The sequence below is a fragment of the Centropristis striata genome, chromosome 6 (assembly GCF_030273125.1).
Source record: "Centropristis striata isolate RG_2023a ecotype Rhode Island chromosome 6, C.striata_1.0, whole genome shotgun sequence".
NCBI classification, from domain to species: domain Eukaryota; kingdom Metazoa; phylum Chordata; class Actinopteri; order Perciformes; family Serranidae; genus Centropristis; species Centropristis striata.
The window spans coordinates 11,079,658-11,099,226 of NC_081522.1; the positions used below are offsets into that span (position 1 = coordinate 11,079,658).

At 38.9% G+C, this 19,569-nt stretch overlaps 4 protein-coding genes across 5 annotated transcripts; 2 read left to right on the forward strand and 2 right to left on the reverse strand.

Moving 5' to 3' along the window:
- Positions 1-43: 43 nt before the first annotated feature.
- gatd1 (glutamine amidotransferase class 1 domain containing 1) lies at positions 44-3,429 on the forward strand. Its single transcript, XM_059335136.1, has 7 exons — positions 44-252; positions 510-586; positions 1,229-1,334; positions 1,428-1,535; positions 1,619-1,710; positions 1,802-1,895; positions 2,766-3,429. The coding sequence occupies exons 1-7, from the start codon at positions 204-206 to the stop codon at positions 2,879-2,881; spliced, it is 642 nt and encodes a 213-aa protein (XP_059191119.1). The 5' UTR covers positions 44-203; the 3' UTR covers positions 2,882-3,429.
- On the reverse strand, positions 2,900-8,147 carry chid1 (chitinase domain containing 1). The gene is made up of 12 exons (XM_059335135.1): positions 7,778-8,147; positions 7,427-7,570; positions 6,564-6,696; positions 6,434-6,478; positions 6,212-6,318; positions 6,066-6,127; positions 5,869-5,958; positions 5,667-5,768; positions 5,366-5,515; positions 4,049-4,129; positions 3,919-3,961; positions 2,900-3,799 (listed from the first exon to the last, which is right to left on the reverse strand). The coding sequence occupies exons 1-12, from the start codon at positions 7,880-7,882 to the stop codon at positions 3,701-3,703; spliced, it is 1,161 nt and encodes a 386-aa protein (XP_059191118.1). The 5' UTR covers positions 7,883-8,147; the 3' UTR covers positions 2,900-3,700.
- On the forward strand, positions 7,660-15,258 carry ighmbp2 (immunoglobulin mu DNA binding protein 2). 2 transcript variants are annotated; one of them, XM_059335134.1, is made up of 16 exons: positions 7,660-7,753; positions 9,607-9,689; positions 9,868-10,037; positions 10,132-10,327; positions 10,417-10,514; positions 10,732-10,895; positions 11,012-11,212; positions 11,295-11,442; positions 11,532-11,706; positions 11,970-12,152; positions 12,269-12,387; positions 12,483-12,577; positions 12,903-13,026; positions 13,114-13,959; positions 14,053-14,252; positions 14,761-15,258. In XM_059335134.1, the coding sequence occupies exons 2-16, from the start codon at positions 9,610-9,612 to the stop codon at positions 14,959-14,961; spliced, it is 3,000 nt and encodes a 999-aa protein (XP_059191117.1). In that variant the 5' UTR covers positions 7,660-7,753; positions 9,607-9,609; the 3' UTR covers positions 14,962-15,258. The 2 variants fall into 2 exon arrangements, with proteins under 2 accessions (XP_059191117.1, XP_059191116.1); XM_059335133.1 differs by lacking the exon at positions 7,660-7,753 and adding an exon at positions 8,252-8,421.
- LOC131973006 (zinc-binding protein A33-like) lies at positions 15,258-19,274 on the reverse strand. Its single transcript, XM_059334842.1, has 6 exons — positions 18,885-19,274; positions 18,024-18,119; positions 16,940-17,170; positions 16,102-16,124; positions 15,902-16,020; positions 15,258-15,823 (listed from the first exon to the last, which is right to left on the reverse strand). Exons 1-6 carry the CDS (start codon positions 19,272-19,274, stop codon positions 15,258-15,260), a joined length of 1,425 nt encoding a protein of 474 aa, XP_059190825.1.
- Positions 19,275-19,569: the final 295 nt, after the last annotated feature.

The window sequence follows — 19,569 nt, forward strand, 5'->3', positions numbered from 1 at the left end:
TTTTGTCATTTAGTATTCCCAATGACGTTGACATAGCAATGAGCTTTTATTCTGAAATTCTTCAGCGGATGTTGTTGTCAGCTGATAGTACTTCCTCCTCGCGTAGTTGTCTTGAATGATTTCACCTAAATTCTTATTAATTTAAAACCTGTTTCAAACAAGCTGATAGTATTTCATGTGGAGGGAACACGTCGATAAATAAAATGTCTGCAAAGCCGACATGTTTGATTGTGGCGAGTGCGTCTCCTCAAGGTGGGTTATCTCGTACCAGTTGAGGAATAATTTAATGAGAAACACAAAGTGTAACGCTAGTACTGAGTTTAGTACATAAGACAGTTTTATATCATTTCAAGCCTATCTAGCGTTAGTTGTAAATGAATGAACCTGTTAGCTGTGATTAAACAGCACTTCCTAGCCTGCTTAACAATCAAGCTACGTTTTCTGTTGCATACAAACACACTGAGCTCTGATAACGTTACGTTAATTAAACTGGTGTTTTGTTTCTTCAGGAGTATCAGCAACATCTTTCCATCAGTCCTTCAGCCTCTGTACCTCAGTGTTTAATCTCCAGACAGCCACGCCTGGGGTATGACTATTTCTAAATGGAAAATATCAAAGAATGTTTCTCAATGCTTTTATATGCATAAATAATGAACAAAAAACCCTTCAGAATATAGATAGGAACAACAATTCATAACTTGGTGCAAGACACTACAGTTCAATGTGGTCCATTTTTATATTGCAAGTTTTTGCTAAATATTATGTTAATATATTATGTTAAAATATGGAAATAAGTAATTACATAATGCTAACTTGTATTAAATTTAGGAGAAATGGACGTGTAGTGAAATAAACACATACATGTGTATTTTGGATGTTATTTTTCCACTAGTCCTTTAAAGCAAAATAGTCCCAAATCTCAAGAGTAAAAGTACTTCTCATTAGGGGTGTAAATCACGAGTTTTATGAAGATATTATATAAATTGTTTGGATGACGATACGTTTGCTGATCTGCCACAATACAATTCACAGGTGATTAGGCACCATCTGAATTAGTAACTGTATATAGTGTTGGGTATTTTTTTTCTATCAATTTACAAACCCCTGCTGGAAGTATTAATTAAACCAACATCTAGATATTTCTTACACCCAAGGTTGGTATGTGCAATGCTTTGAGCCACTTAGCACAGAGCAACAGACAGCTGAGACGTGTTTATTTGAATTGCAGGGAAAGCCAATCGACTTCGTTGGAGTGGATGAAAGCACCTCTCGATGGGTGCAGGACTTCAATGTGAAACCCTACGCAACACCAGCGAAACTGGAATCTATAGATGGTGAGAACATTCATTTCATGGTCATTTGGCTGTTTTTATGTGTGCTTTTGGTCGGACTTTGCTCAGTAACTAAGTCATGATAACCTTCTCCAGGTGCTCGATACCAGGCGCTGCTCATCCCGGACTGCCCCGGAGCACTGAATGACCTGGCACACAGCGGCTCTCTGCACCGCATTCTCACACACTTCATCTCCCAACAGAGTCAGTGTGAGGCTATTTTTAAAAAGCAGTTAGTATGCAATCTATATGCCCAGTGTAGACAATTGTTGTTTCTGTGTGTGCAGAGCCTGTTTGTGCAGTCGGACAAGGAGTGTCGGCATTGTGTTGTGCCACTGAGGGACAGAGGTGGATCTTCACTGGCTACAGCTTGACAGGGGTCAGTCCTCCTCAAGTAAACATGAAGGCAATATACCCAAATGTCCTTATATGTTAATGTATTTAATAACATTAACTGTTTCTGCTGAAAGCCTTCAGTGTTTGAACTGGTGCGGAGACCTGACTTTGCCAACCTGCCCTTGGTTGTGGAAGACTTTGTGAAAGACAGTGGTGGATCATACACAGGTGAGCTGACCTGCACTGCAGAAATACTAATTTGGAAGAGTAAAAAGGGATAGTTTGGAGTTTTTTTTAAGTGGGATTGTACAATATCCATAGTCAGGTAATACTTACAGTAAATGGCGGGCGGCACGACCCCAGTTTGGAGAAGGCAGCAGGAGTTCCAGCATGGAAACTAAGCAGCAAAATGTATTTAAGACACCTAAAAGACCCCAATATCAGTTCAAGTCAGACAACTTCTCCAATGGGGAACTAAAGCCGTTACATCCATGTATGCTTTCTTCAAAGCCACTAGACACCTTTGACAAAAATGCAAATTTTATCCTGCAGAACACAGGAGTTGTTGGTCTACCGATGCCTTGATCGATTTGTTTGTTTGTGTTATTTGTGACTTTGGTGTTTTAAAGGGATAGTTTGCACTCACTAACACACGTTAACAAAATCAAACTAAACAATTGACGCAGAAGTAGACCAGCAACTCCCGTGTTCTGTGAGGTAAAATTACCCTTTTTGTCAAAAGGAGTCTGGTGGCTTTGAAGAAAGCATAGATGGATGTAACAGTTTCAGTTCCCTATCCGAAAGGGCTGTCTGGCAGCTATGTAAACCAGTGAAAATATTCTAAATATAGTGTACATTTAAACTTGTATAGATTTTTTTTTAAAGGTGGCTGAAATACATTTTGCTCCGCAGTAGTACATTGTTTATCTTGTGTGCTGGTACTCCTGCCTGGTTCTCCAAACTGGGGATGTGCCGACAGCCATCTACTGCAGGAAATATACTACGGCTATGTACCTCGTATACACGTCAAGAAAATCCAAACTCTCCCATCAATCAGCATTTCTAAAATCATCTCATGTTTATATTTTTGTTTTCCAGGAAGCCAAGAAGACTCTGTGCACGTAGTCATAGACAGACACCTGATAACTGGGCAGAATATGCAGTCAACCTCACTTGCTGTAAATAATCTAATTCTTCTCTCAAATGCCAAGTAAAAAAAGAAAACGTTAACATCAGGAGCACTCAGATTTAACTGCTTAGTTGTTGCACATTTATATTCATGTAATTAAACAAACATTCATCTCAGACAAATATTGGAAGATGCTGGTTCAGATGTTTGGCAACACTGTAAATACAACTTCATTACTTTTTCAATGCTGTTATTGTAAACCCAATAAAAGCCACACAATCAAATGTCTTGATTTGAAAAAAAAAAAAAAAAAGGGGGGGGGAAAGCAGGATGTTTAAAGCCGGAGAAGGATGCATCTTCACAGCAAGCAAGTCTGCATCCAAGAGCAGAAATGTTTGAATAAAATGGAGAGAAAAACAGCAGAAGATTTCTGGATTTGGACTGAAGGCTGGCTGCAGATGTCAGTGGCACGTGAACAAGAGAAGAATATAATCCTTCATTTGAACTTTATACATATTGATGATCATGCACCCTCTGTTGTTTAATAATGACATGTCACTGAACTCTGAATGAACTGTACAAGTTGATTTTTTTCTCCACAGTACCATCAATTAAAAGGAATAACATACCGAAGTACCTTGTGTCTGCTGTTAGTTATTGTTTGAATCAAGAAACCCTGAAACTGATCATATAGAGAAGATTTCACAGCACTTTCATGACCCTCAAACAAGATGAGTATTCACAGCACGTTTCAGAGTTCACTCGAAAGCAAAAAAAACAAAACAGAAATAAACCTGCATACTGGGCCTGAATTTTTGGTACTCCATGTTCAAAGAAAAAAGAGAAAAAAATCATGTGCTGATGGTCCAAAGTCCACACTCACTATCACTATCAAGTCCAACTCTCATAGGAGATCATAGAAATAGTCCAGTCCTTGTCCTAATTCCCATAAGGAAATTCCTGTTCCCAGTTCAGTAGCCAAAGAGACCCTCAGGTAGATTGACTGGAAATTAATTAGAATAGTGTTAATTTCACCATAAAAGGTGTCAACGTAATGAAACACTTTGGTAAATAAAGTCAAAACCAGATGTTCTTAAATTATGAAAAGTGTAAAGGACTGACCTTCAGTGACGGATAGTAAACCACATGCTTAACGGCATTGTTCCTGAAATTAAAGTCACAGAAGTTGTTAAAAAAAATGCTGTCAGAAGTCTAAGTTTTCAGCCATAATTTGTTGATTTAAAGTGAGTACCTCTTGTAAGTGAAATAATGCTCTGCAGAATATTCGTCCCAGAGAAGTTTTGGCCTGTGTTCTCGCAAAATCTCGATGTACCTGCAGGAAGGAAGGAGACAAGTTTAAGACTGTTATAGGCCCCTAAAACCACTTCTCCTTTTTTTCCCCTCTATTTAGCCTTTAACCTTTTGGCTTCTAGTGCTATAGAGCGCCACAAGAATGAGTCCTTAAACCCAAAAGTAAGTTAGCATTTTAGTGCCACAGGGTTTAACCTCTCAAACTCAATGAGGATTTTGAATGGGTTTTGGTTAAATGCCCATATTAAGGTCTGTGGTTAACACAGGCTTAAGGGAAGTTCACATTTTGTTGTAGAACATAAAATACATTAGTAAATATTCCCACTTGTGAATTTTGGAGTTTTCACAGTAATGACTTAGAAGTCATGCGACTGTGGTATAGTCCACTACTAGCTTAACGTTAGCTTTTTACTTTTGTCTACTGCATTATTGTATGTTAAAAAAATTCAGAAAAAGGTCATAACATTTGAAAATGCCCCATATTCATAAAATTCCCCCATTAGAGTCTGCTGATGCATATTAAAGTATAATCTGACAAAAGGTAACAGAAAAAACACCATATGACAGGATGTCCAAAAACTGAAGAAAAAAAACACCATGGTATAGTATAATTTTTTCTCAGGAAAAAGTCATAAAATTCTAAAATGCCCCAAATTGATAAAGTTGCCATATTAGAGTCTGTTGATGCATTTTATGGTATAACCGTTCCAAAAATGACAGAAAAACACCATATTACAGGATGTCCAAAAATTGAAGAAAAGTCTATTAAAAATGTCTACTATAACTATTCAAACATAATAAAAGTGGTGTAAACTTGTGATGATTCTCCTGCAGAACAAAGTGTGTAAGCATCACAAACGCATGTTTGCCACAGAGCTTACTTTCTGCCATGATCCTAAATCCAATGCAAAAGTCCCAGAGGCAGAGGTAATTTCGTTTCTTGCTCTCTATATAAAACAACATCTGACAAAGTAGAGAAACATTTTGGCTATTCCACATAAAATATCTAATTATGTTTTTGTCATTGCTCTCCTCACTGATTTCACAAGGAAAGGGCTTGGTCATGTATCACTGTGGGTAATGTGCCAGGTTTGGACAAAAAAAGGAAGAATGTGTTTTGGAAGAGATTTTGATATTTCTTTTTTTTACGTCCATTGTGAGTCCAACAATTTTTGGTACAATGTTTAAAAGGTGGAGTCCTAAGATTGAAATATATGAAACTGTAAGTATTGCAGCAGTAATCACAGTATTGTCTTACCTTCCTCCCAGGATTGGCTCTGTTCCCTGGCTCGCAAAATCAAGGCCGTACAAATTGAGTCCAAGCAGGATCTTTTGTCTCCACTGCGTGTTGGGAGCAAGCTGGAGAACACAGTCTCTCACCCAGGGCAGAGGGGAGCTCGGGCCCGGTCTATTGAAAAACAGAATAAATAAAATGTCACATAACTCTGAAAACTGTCCGTATTAATCATAGTATAATCTGTAATTACTCTAATCACGTCACTACCTGAAACATTCCTACCACAATGAATCTATGGTAATCGCTTATCTGCGACTCTCACCTGGCCCCGCTGGAGTAGTCGTACGTCATGAGGCTGAATCCATCGACTACAGGAGCCAACTGCTCAAACTCTTCCCTGCCAAACATGCCTGGCTGCCCCGCACTGATAAAAGATTGGAAAGGTAGGAAAGGAAATAATATAGGACCAATGTTTGTATTTTTTTTGCGTTTATAGTTGCTGACTGTGAACTAATTTCACTCACCTTGTCACAGCAGGTGGGATGACAAGAATGCAGTCTAATCTTTTAGCCTTCAAAGTCTCACAGATGTGTTTCACTAAATGGACCAGCTCCCTGTATAAAAAAGATTTTACAGATTCTTTTAAATTGTTTGTATTATCTAAAAAAAAAAAAAAGGATTGTCAGAGTAATAATAGAGGTGTGCCAACAGAATAACTCACTTTCTTTTGTTGCCTCCTAGCTGGCTCCACAGCTCCAACGTGAAACCATCGAAACCTTCAGTCTGCAAGGTCAGAGCTTCATTAGATAGATGCAGGACAAACACAGCACTTTTGTGAAGGAGTTAAAAATAAACACACTTAAATACCTTTGCAACATCCACCAGCTCACTTCCCAGCTCTTCAATTTCATCTTCACTCCCCAGCACACTCATGTAGTCCTGGTATGACCAACCGTCAAATAACAGCCGAGGCACTGAGGGGAAAAGAAAATGAAGCAACTAAAGTAAATGATCACACAAACAGAGTCTCATCTGAAAGCACACATTAACGGATCTGAGTTGTGGACAGTGTGGAGGACATCTACTCACCGATCCTGACTTTTTTGTTAGACTTGCGTACAGCTTTGACCCAGCCTGGACAGACAAAAATAACCTAATTATGTATATTAGTCACTAGAAAACACTTTATATTTCACTGTGAGTGAGCTGGATTCTCTACCTGGGTCATGATCGTGGAGTCCAGTGACATCAAACGTTTCAGGCCCCCGTCGCCTCAGCTGAAGCCAAACTGGACACATCGAAGAGAGTTTAGCACCAAACATCTTGGCAACGTCATAACCGTGGGAATTCCACTGGAGGATGAGAAAAATAGACTTGATTAGAGTCGAAACAACCTTAACACAAAGATGGGCTCGTAGTAAAGAGGTAGTTTCAAGTCTGTCTTATTACAAAACAAACACATCCACATGTACATTAAAAGAGTTATCAGTCACTGCAGTCCCTCCTCCTCACTATACTGGTTGGAAAGTGACACCCTTCTCATACAACTGCAAAGTAAGAGACGGTCATATTTTCATTGTTGAGTAAGACATCTTAAGTAAGACAGACATCAGGACATTTTCTTAATTAATCAATTAGTTGTTTGGTCTAACTCAAAAATAGTAATAACAATAAAACTAATAATTCAGAGTTTAATTTTGACACTTATGTTGCTGTCATCAAATATTGCTCCTGCTGTGATTTGGACATTGCACTACTCCACTAATATTACTCACTACTAATATGGATATTGCTTTATTCATACAAATTGAATAATTGTGTAGCCCTAATGAGTTCTTTTACTTTTGGTACTTTAACTACATGTTGATGCTAATATGTATGTGATTTTAATTAACAGAGTACTTATAAAATGTGCTATAACCACTGTTACTTAAGTAAAAGATCTTCTTCCTGCACTACACATGGGCCTGGCAGTATTGCATTAAGACAGATTTGAAATAATCTGAAGCTGTCCTTTAATGCTGTGCTGTCAGATGTTGGACAGCAGCAGGTGGGCAGGATGAAAGTGTGTTTGTGACTTACAGGTGTAACATATCCAAGCACCGGTCCTTGAAATGTTTTCTTGATGTGAGCCCAGTATCTCTTTTCCTCCTTCACTATGTCTTTCCAGGGCGGGTCTGACATAACGAGACCTCTCTCCAACACAGACAACTCAGCTGGAGATGTCTAAACGTAAAAAACATAACATTTCAGTGACAGATACATCACCATGACTGGAAACATGACAGGTGAGAAGAGTATAGGGACCTCTTCTGATTCTGGGCAATTCAGTCTAGTCCAGAGCATGCCAGACAAACAGAAGATGACTTATATGATCTGCCAGCACACACACATCACACCTATATCAAGGTAAAGACCTGAAGTTATACTCACCTCAGCCTCAGCTTTATGCGACTTCTTTGCATCAGTTTTTGAGAGAGTGGCACTGACCAGCCAGCAGCATGAGATGGCGTGCAGCAGGAATAATGTCGTTCTCATTTCCAAAAAACGCAGTGAACAGGAGTGGTGAAGCAGATAAATATAAAAAATGGGTTAGCTCAGAGTCTGCAGGTTTGCAGTGCGAGTGCTTCCTTCCTGACAGAGATCTTGTAGATTAAAAACCAGCATATCCTCCCGCGGTCTGAAGTCACACAGAAAAACGAGCTAAAATGCCCTGTTCATACTGCTGAAATGTACCATTTATAACAAACAACCTGGTTTTGACTGTCAGGCGGTTTGTGCCAGTTTGATTGACAACTTAGCTCAACGTGTTTCTGTAGCTGGGTAACTTCCGTGTTGTGTGTTTTTCAAAATAAAATATGAGTTAGTGAATGAGCGAAGAGTAGTCATCTGAGCAGGTAGGTGGTAGTGTAGATAGCATGCTAACAAGCTAGCACAATAAAAAGAAGACAAGCAGCTAGAGTGGTGAAATAATGCCACATAAGTTATTAGCGAGATACTTCTAATTAGTCCCCCATTTCAACAAAACCTTTCTTTCCTGCTTTTCAGGCTTCTTTCCTTACAGATAACATTAACGGGTGAGTGTCAGTCTCGCTTGCTAAATGTAGCTAAAGTTAGTTTGAATGCAGTGTGGTTAGCAAGCTAACATGTCAGCATTCATGCAGTTTTACCATAACTACTAAGCTGTACCCTGCTAGTGTTTCCTCATTCATTACCTTTTATTGTGACTACAAATAAATATAATAATAATGCATGATTGGTAAAAGATGGATCTATATATAACAAAATGTACCATATTAAAATATGTATTTATGGTCTGTGAGACTCAGTGGTAGAAGAAGTATTCATGGTTTTTATTTTTTACAGTACCAATGCTCAACTGCAGTTAAAGGCCCTGAGTTAATATTTTAACTTCAGTACAAGTGCAGAAGTTTATCAGTAAATGTACCGAAAGTGTCAAAAGTAGTAGAACTCATCATTTTGTATTGTTGTATTATTTTTGCTAATACATTGCTGTGTATGCAAAATTTTAAGCTGTAGCTGCATGGTTGAACTATAGCACATGTGTAGAATTTGGGAAAAAAAACTCCATGAATATGTACTACAAAAACATTTAAGTTGAATAATCAGTACAGAATTTGAGAATCTGAAATGTATTGGGTGTGGAAGTACATAGTAGTTTCAAGTAGATTTACTTCAGTTGAACCAGAAGTACCTCAACGGTGTACTTAAAGGAATACTTCACTCGCAATATAATCATTTACAATAATGTATCAATTACTTACCTTGTGTTACCTTGAATTCTTAAAGAATCAATGTTTTTCTCGCATGCCTCCACTGTGAATGACAAATCCAAAAAGAGAAATCTTGATGAATTGAAAGTCTGTCTGGATGAGTAACATGCCTGTGCAAGTGTGGGATTGTCCTGCAGAAGTGTTTTTAAACTGTGAGTTTTTAAGAACTGAAGATAACACAGGATGATTCACTCTTATACAAATGGCAATTTTAGCATAGTGCTTGAATAAATGTAAGTTATATTTCACCACATGTGAGATTCACCCTCATTAATGGGATAACTTACTTATTCATAAATTACAACATTAGGTTTTGTCAGTCAAATGCAACCTGCTGTGTTTGTCATTAAAAGTTAGCAGTTAGTAAGTAGGATGTCTTGTGGTTTTATTTATATCTTTAGAGAAGTTGTCTTTAAATATTGTTTTGGATCTGTGCTGTAACACTAATCATCTTTTGGGACTTTTTAGTGAATGATGGCGATTGAACAGTTTGTGTCAAAGACTCTTGAGCTTCTACAGGAAGAGAGGGAGGCTGAAATAGAGGAAACCAGGTATGTAAAAAAACAAAACATTCAGACTAAATAAAGAGATCATTCAGCAATATTGTTGTGCACTTTTATGATGTTGGGGATCTTGGAAGGGACAGATTTAAGAAGATCGTCTCCCTGCCGTATCTTTATATTGATAGCGGTCACTATAAAATGACAGTGTCTTGTTCTGTGCTTCCAGGATATGGCAGGAGAACATCTCTCTCAAGGATCTTCAAAATAAAGGTGTTTGTCTGCTGAAACTGCAGATAGGAAGTCAGTCCACAGGCCTATATGGTCGCACGGTCGTCGTCCTCGAGCCAAGAAAGCATCTTGGTTTTTCCACTCTGCCCAGTAACAGCTTTGGACCTGGTGAGATGGGAGAATAAAACAGCTGATCAGTGGGGTTTTTTGTGTCTTTAGTTTCATATTTTGCTTCATGTGACATTCATATTTTTTGTTACAGGGGACATAGTTGGCTTGTATGACACTGGCGGATGCACCGCAGCCTCACAGATTGGCACAGGAATAGTGACGAGGGTCAGCCAAGCTTCTATCAGTGTGGCCTTTGACGATTCAAAGGATGGCCTCAGCTTTGATACAGATGCTCTTCACAACCTCTTAAAGTTGGCAAATGACGTCACCTACAAGCGGATGAAAAAGTGAGTGACGTCTGTAATGTAAGATGGATACAAGTGAGTTATGAAACCTTAAAACAAATTATTTTTTACTGTGTGTTTTGTGCTTGCAGTGCCTTGAATGCATTAAACGGATACAGTCATGGACCAGCTGCCAACCTAATAAATGTTCTCTTTGGAGACACAAAACCTTCTTCTCAGTCACAGCCAAGTAAGTCACGCTGTATAAAATAGGCTTCACCATGTTGTTATCATAGAGTATTTAGTTATTTATTAAATTACCAGAAAACATGCTATATCAGATATTATTAACACAAGACAATTATTCAACAAAATGAGCTGTATCGGGATGGAAGATTTGGGCATATGGCCCAGCTCTGCCTGCAAATCCACACACTAATTCTGGCTATTCTGCTATGTTTCTTCAGATAAAGTGGAATTTTTTAACTCAAACCTGGATGATTCCCAGAGAGAAGCTGTGTCCTTCACTCTGTCTCAGAGAGAACTGGCTGTGATTCATGGACCACCAGGCACTGGGAAAACCACCACAGTGGTGGAGATCATCCTGCAAGCAGTCAAACAAGGCCAAAAGGTGCAGAAAGTTTATTTCTATTAGTTTATATGTCCACATAGTTTTCCCACTGTTTAAATCAGTTACATTTGTTCTGTAGTTGTAATTTTTTGTATTTGGATTCTGTGTTCATGCAGGTCCTGTGTTGTGCTCCCTCTAACGTGGCTGTGGATAATTTAGTGGAGAGGTTAGCTCGGTGCAAGGCAAAAGTCCTGAGGCTGGGTCACCCCGCCAGACTGCTGGAGTCCATACAGAAACACTCACTGGACGCCATCCTCGCTCAGAGTGACAACGCAAACATCATTGCAGACATCCGTAAAGACATGGATAAAGCTTTTGTAAGTATTTTAGTGTGTGCTACTGCTAGCATGTGTTTGCCACCTTGAAAGATTCACCATATTTAATTATTTTCCCTTCAAGATGGGGATGAAGAAGATGCGTGAAAAAGGAGAGCGAGTGAACTTCAAAAGAGAGATAGGGGAGCTAAGAAAAGAGCTGAAAACCAGAGAAGCGACAGCCATCGCCCAGATCCTAAAAAGTGCTGATGTTGTGTTATCAACCAACACAGGTCAGGAAAAACCTTGAGTGAAGAAAATGTAATTCAGTCATTACAGTGATGATGAAAGGCAATCAGCCAGCACTTGTTTGTGTCTGCAGGTGCTTGTGATAACGGCCCTCTGAAGTTCCTGCCAGCTGAGCATTTTGATTGGGTGGTGATAGACGAGTGCGCTCAGGCTCTGGAGAGCAGCTGCTGGATCGCCCTGCTCAGAGCACGCAAGTGCATTCTGGCTGGAGACTACAAGCAGCTACCACCTACTATCAAGTCCCAAACGTAAAGAAACAGACCGTCCTCTTTTTATGCATTCATGTATAAATAAAAGTTAAGATTTAATCATTTGTGTGAGTAAAAAAAGTAATCTATAACAAAAAAAATATTTTTGTCATAGAAATTCTGATTTGTGCACAGAAATATGTGACTTCACCCTTTTCTGGTCTTCGGCAGATTCAGAAACTGATTTATAAATAACGGGGCCTTTTGTTGTCAATATTTGTTAATAGTTTCTTGCACATTGTTCCCTTGTTATGCCTCCACAGAGCTGCATCAAAAGGCTTGTCTCTCAGTCTCATGGAGAGACTAATTCAGATGTATGGAGACTCAGTGGTCCGTATGCTCACAGTTCAGTACCGCATGAACAGCAACATCATGGAGTGGGCCTCCAAAGAGATGTACCAGGGAAGACTAACAGCTCACAGCTCTGTGGAGAGACACTTGCTAAAGTAAGTGAGAGTTTAAGGATGGAAAGTCTCTCACTTTTTTTATTTTACTTTTCTTTCAATCTCACGATTTCATTTCAACTAATTAAAGTGTTAAAAATAATTTATTTGATCTACAGAGATCTACCAGAAGTCATCTGTGTTGATGAAACCAGCACGCCGCTTCTTCTCATCGACACTGCAGGCTGCGGTCTGAGTGAGATGGAGGTCACAGATGAGCAGTCCAAAGGCAATCTAGGTACGTCATTTCTATTGTAAAAAAATATATATATACACAATATTATCACAGTTAGTGTGTTCTGGGATCTAACAGTGTGTTTACTTCATCCTCAGGTGAGGTAGACATTGTTGAACTGCACATAAAGGCCTTGACTGAAGCCGGAGTTAAAGCTAAAGACATTGCTGTTATTGCTCCGTACAATCTACAAGTAAGTCACTGATTTGAGGAATTGTAAAATACATACTGTTAAATCCTATTGCTCTGCTCCAAATACTGTGTTAGTTATGAATATTTTAAGTTTGAGATTAGGTTAAAATTTCTGCTGAACATCTAAAAATGACATTTTTCTTTAGCAAAGAATCTTTAAATTTAAAAAATTAACATCACCATGAGTTTTCACTTCCTTGCAACCAACTTTTATCCAGTTTCACTCCCAGTGAAAAAAATGTAATGTTAAATTTGAAATCTTAAGTGACAATTATGTCTTAAAATAAGTAATTGATTTGGTTTTTAATGTTTTTATTTCTGTTCAGGTCGATCTTCTGCGTCAGAAACTCTCTGTGAGGCATCCAGAGCTGGAGATAAAGTCAGTGGATGGATTTCAGGGCAGAGAGAAAGAGGCTGTGGTGCTGTCCTTAGTTCGGTCCAACAGAAAAGGTAATTTATTTAGCTTTGGTTTCTGCACCCCCATAACCGTTAGCAGCATTACTTTATGTATTTGTTTTTTAATTTTATTTTTTTCAGGGGAAGTTGGATTTCTGGCGGAGGACAGAAGGATAAATGTGGCCGTTACTCGTGCGAGACGTCACATCGCTGTAGTGTGTGACACCCAGACTGTCCAGAATCATGCTTTCCTGAAGTCCCTGATCAATCACATGACTGAGTTTGGCGAGGTCCGAACAGCATTTGAGTACATCCAAGACATCGTGCCACAAAACTACACCCGCGATCACAAAGACACAAAGGCCAATACATCTTCCAGCAGCTCCACATCCACCAAACAGAAGGTTAAAGATCAGCCTCCCAGCAGGCCGAAGAACCAGCAGAAGAAGTCCGCTGGTATCAACAATAATGAAAACACTACAAATACAGAGAAGCACACAAAGTCCTCCATAACAGCACTGACAGAGGAAGAGCAGAAGAAGAACAGGGCAGCTGAGATCAGAGCGCAGGTGGAGAGCTTTCTAAAAGACTCGAGTCAGAGTGAACTACAGTTCCCATCCTCATTTAACTCTCATGACCGCCTGCTGGTCCATCAGATTGCTGAGGAGCTGGGCCTGGTGCATGAGAGTAAAGGAGAGGGGAAAGACAGGTGTATCACTGTTACCAGGCCCCTGGGGTTAACACCAACAGAGGAGCCACCACAAGGAGAAGGAGAAGAAGAAGAAGAAGCAGCTCAGGAAGAAGAAACAGACCCGAATCCCCAAAGAGCACCGCTGAGTCAACCGCCTTTAGACCTGAAGAGTTTACATATGGAGCGAATGAAGAGGGAGCAGCAGAAGAGGGAAGAAAACGCTCAACAAAAAAAGCAACAGAACATCAGCCTGCCAGCTCAGGTCCAGACATCAAAGAAGCCTAAGACAGCTAAAGGTTTGCAGTAGATCTTACGTACAGTACATCTTTTTTTTACCCATCTGCTCTGGTATGTTTGCAACAATTCAAATCTTACTATTTCTTTCCCAGGAAAGAACCGGATGAAGCCAGGCGCCTGTGGCATCGCTGCTGCCGCCGCTCCAGATGACGACTTTGACACACTTATCAACGCTGTGGTGAAGGCTGACAGCGTGTGCAGCTTTGTCAAGTGTAAAGCTTCTGTGCTGACACTGGGACAGCTTTGCCTGTTCTGCAACAGGCAGTATTGTCTCAGTCATCATATACCAGAGGTGAGACAGGAACTGACCCCGACCAAATAGTGGTAGTTTGTTTTTATTAAGGATATGCAGCTGAATTAAAAATGCAAGGATGATGCCAGGAAGCACACAAGTCTGTGTTTTTATTTTTCACCATAAGTGACAGCTTAAAGCAACTACGAGAGCTTTAATCAAACTTACCACCAACATAATATGAATTTATGATCTTGATTATGAGTTGGCCCTCTTCCTCTAGTAGAAAGACGGCCAATTAAGAAAAACAGTTTTGCCTGGGAAATTGTAAACACAGGCTCTTCCTGTTAGCCTGCCTTAAATCGTTTAATCTCATTTCCCTGAGATTGTACCGTGACTGGCATTAAAAATAACAATAGAAGTGGAAGCGAATGGTCTCGTTTGCTCATGTAGGTCATATAGGCTTCAGTATTAAATAGACTGTTTCACCACCAGTTAAATACTTCCTGTAGTTGTTTTAAATGTAATGTTTCTGACCTGATTGTCTTGTTGTAAAAACCCTTTTTAGGTTCACGGCTGTGGAGATAAAGCCAAATCTCATGCTCGGATGAGAATCAGCAAAGAAGGCGTTCTTTACGCTGGGAGTGGGAAGAAAGACAAATCCATGGACCCCAATAAGAAAGCCTACCTGCAAAGGAAACTTGACTCTAAACTGAAAGATATGGCAACACAGAGGAAACCAAAAAAGGACAAAGAGAATGACGGATAAAGATACCAAATCAACTCTATAAATTAAGTATCTCTGACCATCTAGAAAAGCACTATACAAATTGAATGTATTATTATTAAATGGAGGCTTTTTCCAATTAAACAATACAAAGGTTTGAAAATGTTATGCCTCGTTTCATTTAAAATGCATAGTATGTCGTCTTCTTAACCTTAATTCAATACATTATTATATAATTAAAGTTGCTGCTGAATTTCATTTTGAAACTCTGCAGCCTGTTCTTTTTTTTTTGTCGGTTGTAACAGATGTAACACACACTCAACAAGTCTTCTTCAGCTCTACTGTATGCAAGTCGACTCTACATCCACTTTTACTGTCAGAGGACAGATTTTCAGTGGGCTGGAGGTTTTCCCGTCTTCACACAATCCAGGGGAGAAGTAGGCGAAAACCCTCTCTTTAAACTGATCTTTGAATGTGTGTATTTTCGTCAAATCAGCAGCGTTGATAAAAACCACCTTTCCTTTGTCGTAGTCGAGATGTATAGTAATCTTCTCAGGCTTCTGCTTCAACACGAGTTTGGTGCGGGTCGAGGTCTGAGCCCAGAATGAGTCTCCGTTGCACAGGCCGATCACCCAGAATCCCTCGCTCGGGTTGAGGAACACGGTGCTCTTCCTTTTGATGGACTCTTGGGCCACTCCGATGTACCAGTCTTTACCTTGGCCCACCTGCACGGTCCAGGTGTGCTTCCCAGATGTGAAGCCGGTCGCTCCAAGCACACACACGCGGTTGGTGCAGCGCTCAGGGTTGTCTGGTGAGAGCTGCTTACTGCAGTATTGTACACAGGTTAACTCTTCCGAGAACTTTAAGTTGGTCTGGGCCGTGTTTGGATCCAAAGTGACGGGAGCTGAAAGTATGAAGAAAGAAAAATCAGTTAATCAAAAACACTTCATAGCTAACTTGAAGCCTCTGTCTGTTCACCCACCACATGTGACGATGTTGGCCATCTTCTTCCAAATTCCAAACCTCAGTGATCCAAGATGCTTTGCAGAGTTGATCAGGATGTCTCTGATACACCCTGGCTCTTTAACGTTGCTTTTCGCCCTGAAACAAGTTTGAAAAATTACTACAATGTCTTATGGAGACAGTTGGTGCTCATTCTGGCAGATTGTGAGTTAAGCATACCTTTTCTTTGTCTGCTTGTACCCCTGAAGTCACAGAAGGAAAGTGAAGAAACATTAAAAAAACAAAAACATAAAAAACATAAAACATGCTTTTGGATCAGCCTTGATGCATTGAAAAGGAATAGACAAAAAGTGCATCTGTACACTGACTCCAAAACAAGTAAGTAAGTATTTAAATGGGCAAAGTTTTGATCCAAGTTATACTGTATCAAAGGCTCCATAAAGACAGAAGTGGTTTACTATCCAACAAAAAACTCTCACAATGAAAACTCAGTCCAGACAAGTGGACAATAATACATCAAATTAGAGCCAGATACATGTGGAATATTTTAGGCCAATAGCAATTTTAGAGGGGAATAATTCACATAGTACCTCACAGGCTTTTTCTATGTTGTACTAAGGCTTCTTTTTAAAACAAATAACTTTGTTAATGGATATTTTTTTTGCATTACAAATACAATGTATTACATTGTCAAACAACTAGAAATGAAAGCTTAAAAAATAACTCATAAAAATGAGATAAATGGCAAAATAACATCAGTATTGTATGTTTAGTGTGTCGTCCTGTTATGTCAGTTAAAAATAAATAGTTGAATCCTGCATCCCTATTTTTTTTTATTTAATAATTGTATGTATTATTAACTCCTAAATATCTCTGTCAAAAAGCACCAAGGAGTGTACGGTGGTGACCTTGTAAAAAAAAGAAGAAAAAAAAGGTAGATCTAACTGTGATTGAAATGTTGTCTATTTGTGTTTTAGAGTCAGTTTACAGATGTTCCTCTCACCATCTTATAGCTTAAATTGCCACATTGCTGTGTAAACAATGGCAGTAAATGTACCTGTAGAAATGGTAGATCTTTGGCTCTGAGGGCTGCCTCGATGTCACTGATGGTGGAAGAGAGGGTTTTGATCTGGTCCTTGATGTTTTCCAGCTTCTCACGCATCACCTGGGTCTTAACTTCCTCCTCCTGTTTGAGCACCTTCAGACGACTGTTTTCCTCCTCCCAAAGGAACAGGTGCAGCTTCTCAAACTCCTCCTTTATCGCTTCCTCATTTTGATGAGCTTGGCTCTGTAACGTTCAGGGAGCTGGTTATTCCTAGCAGTAAACAGAAGGAATGTCTGTGTGCTGTGCTAAGGGACTTTTCTCTCTGGGACAAAAGTGTAGTCAAAAGCTCAAAATTCAAATGTTGAACAGTAAACCTCCAAATAGTGACATTTCAGTCAGAGTAGAAATCAAACGAATCTTATATATTGACAGACATTATTATACTTTAACCTGAATCCCTGATGGAGCAATGGAAAATAGAAAGGCTTACTTGCTGCATATCTTTTTAGTTGTGACACAAAAAAGATTAATTCTAATATCTTGGCCCAAACCACTGTCACCTACCCTACATTAATGGCGAAGCAGGTTAATGTAAGTGTACTCAATGGAAAAGCCTACTTATTTTAGATTTTCCAAAACCAACATTTGTTTATTTTTAGGTATTTGTTTATTTATTTGTTGGGTCTTTAGGTAATATACAAGCATAATGTATTGATTTAAAAAAATGCCCAGTTTCCTAAATTATCAAGATAATTATTTCAAGATTCTGAGAGAAGTTTTCATGTGAAAAACCATGCTCTTGTTTTTCTGAATTAATTCAATATCTTTCTTTTCCTTTTTTTTTTCTTTTTTCTTCTTCCTTTTCTTATTTTTCAACACTCAATATTGTTGATATGTTTGGTTGGTCGTATTGCCATTGTTATTTATTTATTTATTTTTTGTTTGTTATGCTATGCTACTATTTTATCTTCTTTGTTGCTGCTGCTATTATTGCCCAATTGATGCTTGCCACACCTGCTTGTTTGTTTGTTTTAAACTTAATGGAAAAACCAATAAAAAGTTGATCACAAAAAAAAATGCAAACCCCCACACTTACCTGTATATAATCTTTGGTTTCCTCCCAGTGCACCTTGGTCTGGTCCAGTATTCTGAGCTTTTTCCTCAAGGTCTCCAGCATGGCTGAAATTTCTGTCTGAAATGTAAAAAAAAAAAAAAAAAAAGAAGAATTCAAGACTTGTCTGAATTCTGGAGTCTGGATTGGAAACAATGGATCTAATATTTCATATATTTTTTACATTACAGGCATTATTCAACTTTTTAATGCCATTCACAATAATTGTGTGACTGTAAGCATCCACCTAGGATCAAATAAGGGTCATTGTTTATATTTTTTTTAAGCTTTTCTCAAGTTTGTAAAAAGTTTTGTAGGAATATTTTTCCGAAAATATCCACCAGGCGGCGCTTATAGCCCAACTGATTTTTGAGTTTATGTCAAAAATTTTACAATTTTCAATCTGGTAAAATCATTTAACATGAGAGCATCCAAACATGTTCATTTACATTAGTAAGTGTGTGCATGTGACCATCATTTGCCTGTGTTCAGCGCTATTGTAAAAGCATATCTTTGTCAAGAAATAATATACTGCCCTTTTTACACCCTAAATACATAAATCACCACGCTGCACGCTGCAGCATTGACTGGCTGACTATGAACTGGCCATGATGTATATTTTGCATTAATTTCTGATCACAGAGCTGATGTCTGATCTGGTGCCTTATCTAAAGTAATCTGTATCCAGGTGTGTAGAGGAAACAAAACAGATAATTTACCTTTACAAAAGAAAAAGGCAAATAAAGAGAATACGTTGAAGCTGATGTATAAAGACTAACCCAAAAGTATTCTTTCTGTTAAACATTTAACACAGCAATTTCTTCAGATATTCTCTCATTCCTCCACCTTTTTCTGTTGGGCCGCCTCGTCCACTGGGCAGCATTCATGAACTTTATGCTGTTTTGACATTTGGCAGACGAGACAGATGGGCTCTTCGTCATTCTGACAAAAAATCGTCAGCTTCTCCTTGTGAAGATAACAAACATCTTGATCCTCTCCGGTGTTTTTCACTTGATACTTGTCCGCAGCTAACTTGAGTGCCAAATTGATAGGAGGCCTCCCAGGGACAGCCACGGTGCCACACACAGGACATTCTCGAGATCCTTTCCATTCCCAGAATTTCTGTAAACAAACTCTGCAAATGTTGTGGCCACATTTTAGCAGAACAGGAAGGTAATAAATCCCAGAGCATTGAGGGCAAACTAAATCCTCTTCAGAGAATGAAATCGCTGCCATCAGGCTGAAGTGTTCCGGTAAAATGACGTTACAGGAAAACTTGCTTCCTGCCCTTCAGGTGTTTTTACAACTCTTGGTTGAAACCTGCTGGCAAACTAGTACAACTGGTTAATTACGCACTATATGTTAAAACCTGTTAATCTGTTGTTGTTTAGTGATGGTGACTCACTGACTTTAACTTTCAGTTTGATAATCAGTAACAACAACCATTGAAAAAATACAATACAAATAATCAAAGGCGACACTAAGATCACTGATTATATTCACTTTCAGTGCACTTTATTTTCCATAATGA

Excerpts from the sequence above, each read along its gene's own strand:
- ighmbp2 (XM_059335134.1), top strand. The coding sequence starts at position 9,610 with ATGATGGCGATTGAACAGTTTGTGTCAAAGACTCTTGAGCTTCTACAG. Across the intron at positions 12,388-12,482 it reads GCAGTCCAAAGGCAATCTAG|GTGAGGTAGACATTGTTGAA; the intron begins GTACGTCATTTC and ends CTTCATCCTCAG. Across the intron at positions 12,578-12,902 it reads TTGCTCCGTACAATCTACAA|GTCGATCTTCTGCGTCAGAA; the intron begins GTAAGTCACTGA and ends ATTTCTGTTCAG.
- gatd1 (XM_059335136.1), top strand. The coding sequence starts at position 204 with ATGTCTGCAAAGCCGACATGTTTGATTGTGGCGAGTGCGTCTCCTCAA. Across the intron at positions 1,536-1,618 it reads ACACTTCATCTCCCAACAGA|AGCCTGTTTGTGCAGTCGGA; the intron begins GTCAGTGTGAGG and ends CTGTGTGTGCAG. Across the intron at positions 1,711-1,801 it reads CTGGCTACAGCTTGACAGGG|CCTTCAGTGTTTGAACTGGT; the intron begins GTCAGTCCTCCT and ends TTCTGCTGAAAG.
- LOC131973006 (XM_059334842.1), bottom strand. The coding sequence starts at position 19,274 with ATGGCAGCGATTTCATTCTCTGAAGAGGATTTAGTTTGCCCTCAATGC. Across the intron at positions 16,125-16,939 it reads AAGATCTACCATTTCTACAG|GGGTACAAGCAGACAAAGAA; the intron begins GTACATTTACTG and ends CTGTGACTTCAG. Across the intron at positions 16,021-16,101 it reads TACAAGCAGACAAAGAAAAG|GGCGAAAAGCAACGTTAAAG; the intron begins GTATGCTTAACT and ends AACTTGTTTCAG.
- chid1 (XM_059335135.1), bottom strand. The coding sequence starts at position 7,882 with ATGAGAACGACATTATTCCTGCTGCACGCCATCTCATGCTGCTGGCTG. Across the intron at positions 6,479-6,563 it reads ACTCCACGATCATGACCCAG|GCTGGGTCAAAGCTGTACGC; the intron begins GTAGAGAATCCA and ends TTGTCTGTCCAG. Across the intron at positions 3,800-3,918 it reads TTTACTATCCGTCACTGAAG|TCAATCTACCTGAGGGTCTC; the intron begins GTCAGTCCTTTA and ends ATTAATTTCCAG.